We start from the raw sequence: 15,434 nt of genomic DNA, 5'->3' as shown, positions 1-15,434 counted from the left end.
AGCATTTAAAAAATGATAAACAGCACTAAGCGATGTACATGTTTTGTCATAACATTGAAATACCAGAACTGGAACATTTAAGGTCAGTTTACATAATTGCCACAAATGAAGTGTCATCAGACTGCCTTGTGTAAAATACAAAGTTGCCAGCAATAATTCCTGGCAACAATTGTGAAGTGTAAACACAGTCAAATCAAGATCCTCCAATTTCTAGGTTAAATCTGGCCAAAATGGTGAACTTAAGTCTACAGCAATATCCAAATGTCAAAATACATCGGTTTTAAGTCAGCTGGTTAGGTAAGCATTTCACACAGCTATAGGAGATATTTACAGGCTATTTTCCTAAAAAAACAAGCTAGAAAGTTTTGAAAGATAAATAGTTCATTGGCATTTTATTGAGGACCCCTATAGTAGACACCAGCAGCATATTAACTATATGTATTCATATGATTCATAAATTATAACAGAATATTGAGCTCCGTCACTAGCCTGACAGTAATTTGCAAAGAACTTCTCAACCATGCGAGACACTGCTGTCAGGTGACCTGGCTTGGGCCAGTGTGGGTTCTTTTCAGGCCGCTGCTGTACTACATAGCTCTGCCCATGGCCAAGTCCACCTGCTCATCAACACTGTATGTGTTCCATCACTGTCTACTTGTAAACCTAAGGTTTTTTCTATGGTGCAAGTATTGGGATACATACTAAACTCCTTCTCTTCCACAGTCCCTTTTCCACTGTATTTTGTGTTAACAAGGGAGTATACAGATCACCCCTGGGGGGGGAAACACACGCTGTATTAACACAGAGTTAAAGGTCAGATGGATTTCGATCCACTGAAAAAGTGTATTACAGTATGCATGGAATTCGATTGTATATCATGGGGTCTATTCCATTGATCTAAAGGGCAGATCTATTTCGGGTTTTGTATTTCCATTACTATTGTATGGTGTTATAACCATTCCAGTTCTGGTGCTGCAAGAGTACATGATTGTAATTTTTCACTGGAATGAATGGAATGTGGAAATCTGTTCAGTGTCGACACTTCAGATTATCCAGAGATAATCAACGGCAAGTACAGGCTGATTTAGAGAAAACATGGTAAGAACTTAATATTGGAGCAACAGGGCCCAGAAGCACTCAGAATGTGTGAATATAATATAAACAGTAAGGGAAATGTATTAAAAAAAGCAAATCAAATTATTTGAAATGGCTATTTAACACATATACATAACATTTGTATTAGATAAAAGTCTTTTATGTCCCATATTATTTATGGGAAATACCTGCATTAGTTCAAACTCACAGTACACAGAAAGTCTTACAGTGCTTACTGTTTATACTGCAACAATACAGATACAAACAAGTACTCTTCCTGGCATCAGAAAACCTAAGGCTTTGAGTGGATGAAGGCAGCTATATTGCAAGCAATGTCTCATCCTGGTGGAAGAGAGGATTAATGCAGCTCACAGCCCAAGACAGACCATGCAGAGTGATTGCATTCCCTGCACAGCAACCGACAGCAATAGGGATTTCAATCACAACAGTGATCTGGTGTACAGTGAGATCATTTGAGTATACGTTGGTATTAGTAACTGAATCCACAAACAGCACATTCCACAGTAGATGAGTTAAATACTGCAGTTCAATGTAGGGCCAGTCTCATGTTGGATGAGAAACTCTAGGCTGCAGGTAAGATCAACTTACATATAGAATGTCGGGGTGCTTTTGGAAAACATAACGACTGTCCTCTCGGTCGGGAGCCCTATAAAACACGGAGGACTGTTTCCCATGCAGACAACAACATTTGCAGGAGGTGAACTCAGCACATGGGAAGTCTTGTAAGGGGTCTTCCAAAATTCCAAGATGGAGACCCTTACCGAAAGATCTTTAACAACAATGGAATGGCACCACAATGTCCCTGCGAACAGCAATGTAGTTCTTGGGCAGCTACAATGATACAGACCAAGGCACCATAACGGTAATCGGTTGCGGTACACCATATCATTTCTACTGTATCACTGTAACAGGACCAATGGAGTCTGCAAATATATTGGGTTTGCATTGCAAGAAATGCTGTGGCTCATCTTGGGTTTCATACGCTGTTATTCGAATGGTATTTTCTGAAAAGTACACTGCAGCCCTCAGTTTCACAGTCTATTGCCAGAAGTCTGCTGAAAAAGAGAGTTTACATTAAAGATAAATGACAGGACATGTCCGAGCACAACAATGAGTGGGTGTGAAAGGTTTGCTCTTGTGGTGTTCACCGCCCAGGCTCCATTACAAAAGCTTGTTTATGTGCCGGGGGGCTGTGTTTGGATTTTTCCCGGCGAGGCCCTGCTCTATTTATATTCCTCTGCTTTTCCTCAGGAAGAAGACCCCATTGTGTTCTCAAAGGTCTGTCCTCTCAGGACCTGCAGGACTGGGAATGTGCTGGTATTCCCTTCGGGTTTCGTCTTATCGCATCTTGTGAGCTTAAACGTAAAAGCATGAGGCACCAGAGGTCTCCACAATAAACAGGCTCACTCTATTACCACCCATAGATAAAAAATACTATGGTATCGTTCACCCAAGTTTCCTGTCATATTTACTGTAGAATATTAACTAAAGTGTTTCAGGACTTAAATCCCTTTAAGGCACATTGGACCATCTGCTTTAATTTAATCAAAATGAGAAAGACTATTTTTTTAAAGTTACAAAGACAGAAATGAATAAATCAGGTATTTAACCTGAAGAGCTAACCAATGCAAATAATTGTACTAGCTTTTTAATACATTTTCCTTACTGTTATATGTTTGCAATCATTGTGAGTGCTTCTGAGTTAAGTTGCCCCAATATTGAGTCACTATCATGTTCTCTAAATCAGCCTTTACTTGGCTTTGAGCATCTCTGGATAATCTTAAGCGCTGACACTGAACAGACAACATGAGAAAAAACTCGCACAGCAGTATATACCTTGCAGAGCTAGCCAGAATCATCTTAGCTTCTTATCATTTTTGCTGATCCAGCTTTTATTGTGTTGAGAATCCTTCACTTGTGTTTTTAGTAGACGCACAAGTATGTCAGATACACACTATTGAGGAACTGCTGAATATGTTTGCTGTAGGTCTGGTTAAAGCTAGACCATTGGAGTGAACTACAATGCATGAAATGATACAGCACCAGGAAAAAACATTCTTCTATAACAATGTCTTTGACATGTCTGCATATTTCAAACGGAAGCATACAATACAAGATCTTCAACAGAAGGGGGACCATCTATTACAAATAGCACAGAAACAGCCATCTTCTGTACACTAGCAACGATCCCTGCTAACTCAGAATTAGCATGCACTTCACTGAATCTAATTACCACACCCTGACATCATTCATCGGCAATGAAAACCAGGAACATTCCTTAAGAAACAAGACCTTTCCTCAACATGCCTCACCCCGCCAGCAATAATTAAAACGAATTAACACCCTTAACATTGGCTGAAAAGAAAAGGAATGCCAAGGCTTGTACAACATTGCCCTGACAAAGACATTCTGAACAGCAATGCAGATCAAAGGGAATTAGGGCTAGGGTCTGCTGTTCGGCTTCCCTTCAGGGTGGGATTTGTAATTAAAACATAAAGAAACCTGCTAGCTGCAGAAGTGGGTTAGTTACTAATACCCTCTCCACAGTTCCCGAAATAATGCACAAGCAACATGAATTAAAAGAATGCGATTGCTTTTCATTTCATTCACAATCACGTTTTCACACGGATAGTGTCAATGGTGACAATGAGCAGGGGTGACATTAACTGAAACAATATCAAGTGGCTTTAACTATAGAACTGAAGGATCACATTATGTAGTGAAGATTTATTTATGAGCATGCAATAGTTTTATAGGGGCAGCTACAATTGTATCACAGTGATTTTCCTATTATGTTTTTTACATAGCGATGACATACAACCATACGAGCCAATGCACACTGGTAATCCATTGCAGTGCCATGTATACGACTGAATCAGGACAGTTCTTGTTCCATTGTCATCTTCTTCAGAATAATACCTTGGTATTGTAATGCTATCCCAGTGGGACTGTTCTGCAATAGGGTGCATGTTTTGTGAGCGCTGCGATATAAATCACTTAGCTGCCTACCTTCACAAGGAAGCACATCTGCCACAGAAGGAGCAAGCATGCTGCAAGGGGCTCACGTCCCCCTTTTTCATAAATACTACAACACACCAACTCATTAACTGACAGCCAGGCTCGCTTTAATGTCTCATTCGGTCAACAGCCGGTTTGCAGGGAATTCCCATAAGCAACATACCTTGCTATTAAGATCAAAAAGCTTCCAGATGCTCCATGCACTTAAAGGCGCATAATCAGCTGCACACATGCTTTTTGTTCTTCACATGGGGCTGGGTTTTTTATCAAGATCAGTGGGACAGCAATGACCTATGGCTTTCTAGATTGCACTATTAAAATGGCTATACCTTTTAATTAACAATATGTAAGTTTTCTTGGGGTGTATCAATTCATTGTGCATCAATGAATCGTGATACCTTCTTTACGATATATCCTATCATGATAAAGGTATGCATGGTTTTGTATCATGACACAAGACCAAAAGCACAACAGAGCTCATTGTAGTCACCAAGTGGTTCTTGAAGGAAGAATAAGTGTGTTTCATAGTTGGTATGAATACATTCTCTCCCTAACTCACTTAAATTTTGTCTTTTAACAAAATAGTCCATCTTTTAATGATCATTTAATCGTATTATGCATCACACAAATAGCCCATCAGGACCATCACAAGTATCGTGATACATATCGTAAAGTGACCTGCACATCGTGATATATGTCATGACATTAGTGTATCAAAAACGTATTAAATGAACTAAAAAAATGTGACTTACCTCTTCAATGTGTAATTTGTTAGATACTATGCAGTGCCCTTACCAAGCGTAGAGAATCCGCCAGCTTTGAATCCAGTAGCTGTGATCCTTCGGTGGGCTGCTCGCTGTGCAAAAATCAGCCCTAGTGCCACGTCAGCACCACCCACAACCTGCAGCTGGGTGTGACCCCGAGAAACATGGCAAAATAATTATTTTACCACAGGAGAAGACCGAATTCTACATTCTTACAGAAACGAACAGTCAAAGGACCACGTGTACTGGCACAGTATAACTTCTTTGAAGAGAACTTCTCTGTCTGAGGTGAGTCGTATTCATGTGCATGTTATATTTTCAACATTACGGTACATTGCTCACAGTAAATATGTAAGTTACAAAACAAGTCTTTGGTGCAGAACATGCTGTCTGTCCAGTGGGGTTTTGGATACAGTGCGGTCTAAATCCCATCATAGATGAAATCCCTATAATAGGACCCTTCATATTTGTAAAGACAGGAACACACAGACATGCATTGTTAGATGTTTGACGTTCATAATCTCGGTATGCAAAGTGTGATCTAATGATCTAAACAGTGGTGGGGTATGGTCTGTGGACTGGGTGTTTCTTTGTATATTTGCTAGGTCCCAAAGACAAATCCAGAAACGGAACAGGATGGCTGGGCTGTTTATTACTCGACAATTCTGCAAGTCACACACTGTAGTCAAATACAAACCTAGAAGCAATCTGTTTAGAAGAACAATAACTAAATGTTCCTTGACAGACACAAAACACCGCCCAGTTTAAATACAAAAAATGCTATACATAGATACATTGTTATAAAGCAAACTGTACATCTCGTTTCTCTCAATGTCATACATCCTATGCACAACTACAGTGTTCAGGCTGGAGTCTCACAATACATGTCTTATACTTCCTCCATAATTCATGGTTTTGTGTACGGCAGAAGCTCGAATGAATTTTTGGATATGCAGATGTTTCAAATACAAAACGTTGCTGGTGCTTTCTGGTAGCACACATTCTTGTGACCTACAGCACCAGGAAAGAAACAAGATGATTTGTTGCTTGTACTAGAAAAATCCGAATATCCTGAATTGAAAAAATATATATATAATTTCTAAAAGTTTATTTAAATCACAATGAAAAAAGTGGACCAGTGATAAAGTTACTCAAGCTCATAAGAAAATGGATTAGAATAATTGAAATGATGACCATGACTGATGAATTTGTTTATTAAATGTGTAGAGTATTAATGTACCCAGTTAAATGCCCAGTTAGGTGTACTCTTACAATAGTGGTGCCAACAGTGAAATGGTGCATTTAAATCTTATAAACTGGGCTGTATTGTTGTAACCTTAAAAAATGGCTTATTTCACTGCACATTGCAGTTTAAAAATAGATATTACATGATTAAACATAATATTTATTACAGAAGATGGTGCTGTCACATTGACAATTGATCATTTCTCTCTACAGTTATTATACAAAATAAATGTTCTTAAATACATAATACTTATCGGAACAACAGTAAATGCTAAATTGACGAATATTTTAGGGATTTTTTTTTATGTCCACCTTTTAAAAGGCATTCTATTTTCACCACCAGTGAATTATCAAAATAAAATAATAATAATAAACCATAAATCAATATTGAAAATAACACCAAAATGTCCCTTTCTTGTAGTGTACATAGCAATCTTTAGCAGAAATATTTCCGTTCTTTGATGCAGCCGGTAACTTTTTCATTGAAGACATTTTAAAGAAATTGTGCAGGCTCTATGCAACGTGTTCAATCACTTACTGGAAGCAAACTAAACCGGCTGCCAGGTTCCTAAATGTGACAGCTAGTGCATCACTAAACAAACATTTGCTGTATTTTTTTTTTTAAGTGCTCAAAAAATATGTATATTTTCACTATGGGATTTTTTTCACGATGAACTACAAATCTGTCTACCACATTAGTTCTATAAATTAAATCTTTCCAGTTGAACCACAATGGAATGCAATGGTTCTGACCTAAGGGTACAATAGTGCAATGCCAGTGGGAAGCTACAGTGGTATGAGGCATGGTTCAATGGTAGCACAGAGAGAACACTCTCATATTTTCACAGAGCAGTGGTATCACAATGGTGCGCTCGCCCAGCAGAAACACTGTGCAATGTGTGTTCCATTGTGTTGCCATTGCTAGTAATGCTGTTGTTGGTTAAAATGGTTCAGCTAGTTTCTTCAGGGTAATACACTGGTGCTATAATTTTATCCCACTGGTATTATTCTGTAAGGTTAATCAATCTATGCACACATGCATGCATAGGAATGGATGTATCTCAGAAAAAGATACAGTGCCACTGCAGTCAGCATCCCAGGTAATGTCTGAGAATTGCTCTCTTCAGTCCTTCTTCTTAAATGTGCTTTATCAGTCAGGTACTGTTTACAACAGTATAGCGTCAGCCACAATCCCATTCCACGCATCTCGTTCTGCCATGGACAGGATTTCAATTTGCCTTCTGATTTTCAAGTATTGGCGAGCCACGGCTGAAGAATGTGGAGTGTTCAAGTGTGTGATGGAGGATCATGTAATCAACCTGGCAGAGGTACTCATGGGACCCACTGTCAAATTGCATCAGACTGTGTGCCTTGGACTAGGGAAGCTGAATCTTGTGTGTAGAGGAAGGAGGGTCCAGAGAAGCAAGGAGGACACACTACATGGAAAACGAATGAGGAATACCTCCTTTGCAGTTGCATGAATTAGACTGAATAGCAGTATATTAGATTGCATCCTGGCTAGATTGCTACAGCAGGGGATTCAGCAACGGCTTCAAGGGGTCTAAAATCCTGGCCAGCAATTCATTTTCCTGTAGATTGTCCTGTAGCGTAAACTTCAGCGTATTCAGTAGGTGAGCTGGATTTCAAGCCCTGTGCCCTCATGAGCTCTGGCCCTTTTCCAGCCTAATAAAACAGATTTCAGTTAGATTCGGGTATAAGATTTTCACATCCTGATGAGATTTCTTTTTATTGACCATGATCCACTACAACCTAGCAGAGGCTTTTAACAGCTGTGTTTCTTATAGCGTTTCCTTTTCTGGTGTTCTGACTGTAACAGACAGGAATGTCTTGGGAATGTGTGTACCGTCTGATCTTCAGGAGTTGGATAGGTGGATGTGCAGGACCGGTTACCTGTGAGGAGAGAAACTCAGAGTCATTGCTACAGGTGATAAGAACAACACTTCATATGAAAAGTTGTGAACAAACAGCCCCATTTATGCTGGTCCGGTTCCCAGTAGCTGACTGATCTCAAAACTTTGTCAAGTTGGGTATTAAAGAATCCCAATGATTCAGCATCAACAACATGACCAGATAACCCAGGACTAGATAACCCATGATAACCCATGCCATAGCCTCACCTCTCTCTGTGTAAACTGCTTCTGTCCCAAGTCTATCTCCACTTAATTTCAAACTGCTGTATGTCCTCAGCTCCTTGGCGTCTGTGTTGCACTTTAAAGTATTGGTTAGGGTGAACTTTGTCAACTCCTTTTAAGATGAAGTCCCCCCTTCTTTGTTCTAGGCTAAAGAGATTCAGTTCTTTCAGCCTATCTTCATAGCTTTACATCTCTTTAACTCCTAGGATTAGTCTGGTTGCTGTTCTTTGGACTCTCTCCAGGGCCACAATGTCCTGTTGGTTTCTATGGTGTCCAGAACTGAACGCAGTACTCCAAGTACAGCCTCACCAATGCATTATATAACCTCATCATAACCTCCTTTGATTTGTCCTCTACACTTCTGGCTATATACACCACGGTCTTTGTCTTGGTGGACCTGTTTAGAAATAGATTTTCATTTGAGGCCACCACTGATTTCCTGCAGAGTTGGCGGACACAGAGTTGTGCGATAGTAACAAACTCAAACCCTTACACTGCTGCTAATTCCCAGTGACAGCACATATACAGACACAGTGGTGTATACGAGGAGGTCAAATACTTTTTAACAGAGCTTTAAAGAAGTCAGCTCACCTGCTCACATATTATCACATGGTTTACTCTGGTCTAGCCCACCTGCCCGTCTGACGGTATATACCTGGCACACTGGGTGGGATGGGATCTGGAGAATGCCTACCTTTCATTGGCTGGCAGGAGAGGATTTGTATTTAAAAAGGAGAGCTGATGCTCCAGACTGGAAACTCTGAACGCCAGGTAACAGGAAGAGCAGATCAGGAGAACGATTCTGTGGGAAGACACAGGGTCCCAGGCGTTACAGCACTACTGCATGAGAATGCAGGCTGCTAAATGAAAAAGGTAACAACTATAGTGAACCACCTTAAACAAAATCTTTGATAACTATAAGACATCCCTACAACAATAAAAAGCTAGGTATTTTTTATTTTTAATAAATGCATGGAAAATAACAGAGAAATGTGACGACAGCATACAACATGGTTAGCTTGCAAGTCTATTCAAAGTCTAGACACCAGATGGCGCTCTTGGCCTTGAAAGTAATTTTAGTTGGGGATTTCATACATAAACATATGCAGCTTTTAAACTAGTGTTAAATTTCATACCAGACATCAAAATTGACTTAATTGGTAGCTCATTCTGTTCATTATTAAGGCGTAAATGTTCCAATCCAGCCCCACACACAAAACATTGTTAATTTGAAAACGTACATAAAACCATTTTACTTACTGTGTGAAAGTCCCTTTAGGCCTCCAATCAAATCTGTAAATGTATTGCTGAACTCATTTTTCATGCCCAATAATATAACTGATCTTACTCTGTTTCCTCTTTAGTGGTGCTGTGCAAGCCTACAGGCATTTCCTCTAATATCAGCAAGCCTGAGATTTTTAAGAACATAAGAAGATTTAGGCCAGTCAAGCCATCTGTGCTTGTCCGATTCATAGTAGCTGATTGATCTCAAAACTGTGTCTAAGAATCCCAGTGATTCCACATCAACAGCACGACTAGGTAACCCATTCCATACCCTCACCACTCTGACTAGGTAACCCATTCCATACCCTCACCACTCTGACTAGGTAACCCATTCCATACCCTCACCACTCTGACTAGGTAACTCACTCCATACCCTCGCCACTCTTTGGCCCAACAATGAGACTATCCTAATACACAGAAGTTTGATGATCAAAAATAATCACAAAGTGGTTTTAGGACACACCAATGAAGCCAGATGTTTGACACCCACAATGGAATTCATGAAATTAGGGTGATTTATCCCTGAAAATGAAGTCAAAATAGTTAACCTTACGGGTCCCCTTCATTCATGTTAATGTGAAAGTGATTTAATTTTTTTCATTAACACATTGAAGGAGATACATGCAAATGTACGGCTCCTGAAGCTTGTATTTGACAGTGATAAACTGGAGCTACAATTTCTCCACTGCTCTGTGTGCAAGAATAAAGGCCGATTAACCCATTTTTATCTGAAAATCCGTGGCTCCAGATCATGTTTTTAAAGATCAGTATATAGGAATACACAACAGTACTTTATTAGTCTTTCATTTACCAGTACATTTCATTTTGTAAACTTTAAGAAATTCAACAGGAATAAAAAGACATACCATTTCTGTAAATAAAAGCTGTATATGTAAGTTGAAGTGGAATCTTTGCAAAGGGAAGTGTGTACGCTAGTTCCAGGACTTGTCAAACAACTGCCACGAACTCAAGGGCCTTTTGAAAACCGTGGCTGCCAGTTCAATAAGCAGAGGAGTGTTTCACTCTTTTAAAAACCAGGGCCCCAGCGCTGACACTTACAGCAGAATGAAGAATTTGAGTAGCTGATACTCCATTTGTCCCAGTTCAGGTACGGGCTCCACCATCACAACCTCCTCCGTCTCCAGGCTTCTTTCTAAAGGAATCAGGCAGACAGGAACTGCTTTGAGAACTCAGAGCCACAGACGCAGAACCTCCAGCTTGCACCTGAAACCCTTTCCCCTATTCAGAACTCAACAGCATGTTTCAAGGAATCGTTGCTACATACTCTCAAGTTCCAGCATGCAATGAAAACGTGACGGGGCACCATATTTGGTTTTAATCTACACAATCATCTTGGTATGTGCACTTATAATACGTTGTGTGACTCGTTAAAATATCATGAGCCATTTTAAATAACCATCCTGAAGCATTTAAAAGTAGCTATTTAATGTAGCTATTTAAAAGCATCGCGTGGCTTTCCACTATCTCAAGTCTAAGTTAGTAAATGATTAATACACTCAGTGACAACGACTTAGTAGTTATTAATAATGCATCAGTGAAGTATGTTCAATTGTCTGTCTAAGCAGGTGTTTTTTGTGAAAGTGCTCGTTACATTAAAGAATGATTCCTGTCCCATTAACCGTGCTGTCATTTGGCTAGAATGTTTTTATTAGTCACTGACTTAACCTTTTTAGTATCCAAATATTTGAGTATTACATTTTAGGGTATCTCTGTCAAATCCAGTGCAGTACTTCAGTCCCATGTGACAGGGTTTACTGTAGATCTTAAAAGAACATTCTATTTGACTCGGTAGCAAAAAAAGGTTCAATTTTTCAAAATCTGTTTTTTTTAGTAATACATGAAACTTTTAAAACAAGCTGTGGCAAGGTCCCTGTGTGTGCTTTATTTATTTAGTATTTGTGTGGTATTATTATTTAAATGTACTGTTTTGGGTGTGTTTTGTTGTGTAGTTTAGCAGAGATGATGTTTGCTTCTCGTCTCTGCCAGACTACCTCTCGTGAGAATGCTCAATGGGCAGCTGATGATTTATTAACAAACTGGCTGTTGGCCACGCATATGAGAACCCGTGCAGAATGTGGTCGAGGGATAAACTAGGTAATTGATGGCCAGTTAATCCAACGTTATAAAAACCAGCAGCTTTTGCTGACCGGGGTGGGGTGCTCACAGGAGGAAAGAGACAAGTAAGAACTGAGAAAACAGTAACAATTGCTACACGTGTTGAAATTGAACCAGCGTGGTACTTGTTGGGTATCTGTTTTGGCCACCGTGCCGTTTTGTTTTGTGTTAAGTGTTTTCTGTTCAAACCTTTTATTTAATTTATTAAATAAGCACATCAGCGCTTTAACCTGCAGTATCAGTGTCTCTTCATGGTCTGACATCAACACCTAGCTATCCGTGACACAGGCTTATAACAGTCTAAAGCTTCTTGAGTGAAACTATTCAAGTATTATTTAGATCAGTGTAATTCATATACAAAGCTGGCAACCAGTTAAATGACAGTCAGACTTTGTTGTTCAATGGTTTAAATGCAGTTTGACTGCAGCCCAAGAAGATGCAGCTAAAGGACCTTGCGTGGTGCTGTCGCTCTGGAAGGAGGCGTCCACAGCGCTGAGGCTGCTGGTGGAGTTGCCCAGGATGTCGGGCAGGGAGGAGGCGATAGAGGCTGTCGAGGGTTTCCGCCTCCATTTCAGAACAGGGGGGAACTCGTCTGGCGTGGGGAACTCATCGTGCGGAAGGAGCTGGGAGAGTGAAAATCACATTCTCATAAACTAACTGTGAGAGCGCACTGCAACACTATTAGGCAGAATAAGTCTCATCAATGCAAAGAATGAATTCAAACATAATAATGTAACAATATGTGGGTACAAATGTCATGTTATTAAGCAATAAAGCAATAATAAATATACAATATTAAACCAATAATATAACCATTTGGTCGCAAGGATATATAATATAAATGTGTACTGAAAATCTCTGTATGTTATTCCAAGGGTTATTACAGATTTCTAATGAAAGGTAAGCCTCAAAAACTTAAACTAGGCAAGTCATTTTAGTACAGTACATATTACGATCTAAACAGGGTCTGGTCCCAACTAGTTTGGATTAGCGAGAGTCTACAGAAACACTTACCAGGGATAAGGCGCTTGGCTCCTCTGTGTACTGCTTAATGCTCAAAATCTTTTTCCCATTGACCTGCACAAGCACAACGACATACTGTTAAGGGCTGATGAATTACAGACAGAAAACAGAAAGCAAAAACACGAATGCACTGGCAAGCGCTTTCCACTTTTTCTTATGTCTAGAATTTTTTCAAAATTAAAAAGATAAATTAAAAAGCTACCAAAGAATTATATTTTTGTAAAACAGTGTTGAGAGATGCAAATGTACCTTTTAAACCCCCAATTTAAAACTAGAGGACAGAAAAGTAATGGCAGGGTTCATTACAATATGCATTCATGACTGTGGGAATCAAAGATGCATGAAAGCCCACCTGTATTGACACAGACTTGTACAGACATCCCGTCATATCATATCTCAGTGTGTGAAACCATGTTAAATCCCCTGTCTAAGACATTTAAATAGTTGATGGTTTACAATGTACTGCAAATTACAGAACAGCGCCCTCCAGTGGTTTCGAAAGAACATCACAGGTATGCTTAGTTGCCTGGATACTAAAAAAAGTCTTGGATTTCTTGAATACAGGGCTCTTTTCCAGTGTGAATTTTCTGTATCTGGAGGGGTGTTCCCATTAGAGTTACTGTATCAAATCAAATTGTGCATCTCAGTTGTACATTACCTGTAAATGTGTGCACACCCGTCTCAACACATCGTAAACACTATCCCTGGACAGCAGAGACACAAACAAGTACTGCAAGACACAACAAGAACAAGAGTGAGGCATGTGGAGAATGAAACGAAGCTTCCGGATCAGCAAAGCTTGACCTTTGCTGGTGCACCTTCTGCCTTCGGGCAGAATCCCAGGACACATTCTAATTGTCTTGGTTCTAGAGTTTACAGGTAAACTATTCCATGCATTTAGTGCTGCCATGTATTTAGTGTAAAAGAGTGCCTTGAATACCCTGACTACCTTGACTTGGTGACCTCAGTACAGTGAGGTATAGCTCATATCCACACGTTACATTTATGATACTTTTTTGGAGTGTAACATCCTACAATTAAGACTCAATGTAATGATCTAAACAGTCTTTGTAAAAGTACAGTAAAGCAGACACATCAAATAGATAGAGATCACAGATCACAGGTGTGCAGAATGAGATCTAAATCATTGCTGGTCACAAAAGACAATACTTACTCATCTTATTATAGAAGAGGTAGGATTAACAGCACACCATTTATCACAGCAGTGGGTGTATGTGCAATCAACCCATTTTCTTACTCATCTCTGTTGTATTATATGTATTGCGTGTGTGTATAGATCCCCATAATCTGTTGACAGAGGCCTATGCAAACACTAATAGGCTTCCCTCTGGAACTGTACACGCTTTTAAAGGCCAACAGGCACATTAAGAGGCTCACATGCACTGTTAGAAATGCTGGTTTTAATGACTGTGGTACACAATGATCTAAAGGCAGTAGTTAACCCTCTCCAATTTCAAGTTACATTACACAGTGTTTAAACAGTGCCGTTTACCTTTTGACTGGATTCAGTGGTTATAGCGAGTCCGTTGGGGACCAGGCCTGCTGTTTTGTGCTTTTTTACCAGCAGGACCGACACCACCGGGATGGCAACCTGAAAGATAAAAGAGAAGAGAGTGCCATCAGGTGTGTGATTCAGCCTCCCACTCAAACAGCAGCACAACAAGAGCTCTGCTACCAAGACAAGCTCACTGTGTGCTGTAAGAGTCCGAAGAATAAACACCTGGCAATGCAGCCCTTACAGCGCTATAGAGCATGCTGCTGTGTTTACAAGAAGCACATCACTTTACCTTTGCTGTATCATGTGTTTTAAGTATCGCAGCACCATATTTTTAAATATTATCTGCATTTGTTTTAATATGTTTTACTCACACGCTACAACAATGCTGGAGCTCTGAATGACATGAGTGGTGCATTCTGGGTACAGAAAACAAGCTCTGTTGCAGGCTGATCTGGATACAGCTCAAATCTCATCATATAAATTCTCTTTCTGCTGCCAAATGGTACCAAGAAAAAAAAGATGAGAAATGAATTCCCCAAGTGACCCATTAATATTAACACAAATAGGGGTTATATTGAAAAATATTGAGCTGCGATACTTAAAGCACAGGACACAGCAAAGTAATGCATTTCTTGTAAACACTGTAGGGTGTTCAGTACACAATGGTAAAAGCACAGCACAGTTAAAATATAGTTATAGAGGGCCAGGTGACTGATGTCAATAGTAAACCCAGTAAAGGTTCAATATTACTCTGCAGATTTGCTGTGGTCAGCTTTTTAGTGTACTGATCGCGTGCCAGCAATCGGGCTACTGATAAATGTGCTCTGAATTAAACACAGGAGTACTACAATGGAGTACAGCATGGGGGTCATACAGTGATTACCTGCTGGAAGAGATCCAAGAAAACACAGAAAACACCCAAACCAGCAGATTTAGCATAGGCCTGATTGAAAACTTAGAGGCCGTTCAGTCCATCAATGCCTGTGGCTTGGTAACACTAACCACTCTGTGTAATAAAGTGCCTCCTACCCTCTGTGCTAGTTCTGTCTCCACCTGATTTTCAGCTGTGTCCTCTGGTCCTGGTCTCTGTGCCGTGCTAAATGTATTGGCTAGGGTTCAATCAGGTCTCCCACAGTGTAACTCAGAACTCATTCCTTTAAACCCAGAGATCAGTGC

At 39.9% G+C, this 15,434-nt stretch overlaps 1 protein-coding gene across 1 annotated transcript in view; it reads right to left on the bottom strand.

The window, feature by feature from the left end:
• Window positions 1–5,530: 5,530 nt before the first annotated feature.
• LOC117427685 (GRAM domain-containing protein 2A-like) overlaps window positions 5,531–15,434 on the bottom strand; it is a 46,620-nt gene continuing 36,716 nt past the window's right edge. The window contains exons 6-12 of the mRNA XM_058994963.1: window positions 14,253–14,351; window positions 13,398–13,469; window positions 12,731–12,793; window positions 12,168–12,339; window positions 10,640–10,733; window positions 8,991–9,098; window positions 5,531–8,054 (exon numbers count right to left, since the gene is read on the bottom strand). Of these exons, the coding sequence (XP_058850946.1) occupies window positions 8,051–8,054; window positions 8,991–9,098; window positions 10,640–10,733; window positions 12,168–12,339; window positions 12,731–12,793; window positions 13,398–13,469; window positions 14,253–14,351 (612 nt within the window). The 3' untranslated portion in view covers window positions 5,531–8,050. The remainder of the gene's footprint in view (window positions 8,055–8,990; window positions 9,099–10,639; window positions 10,734–12,167; window positions 12,340–12,730; window positions 12,794–13,397; window positions 13,470–14,252; window positions 14,352–15,434) is intronic.

The sequence above is a fragment of the Acipenser ruthenus genome, chromosome 21 (genome assembly GCF_902713425.1).
Source record: "Acipenser ruthenus chromosome 21, fAciRut3.2 maternal haplotype, whole genome shotgun sequence".
Lineage (NCBI taxonomy): Eukaryota > Metazoa > Chordata > Actinopteri > Acipenseriformes > Acipenseridae > Acipenser > Acipenser ruthenus.
Note: the sequence above shows the minus strand (reverse complement) of the source record. Positions and strands in the feature narration are given on the sequence as shown.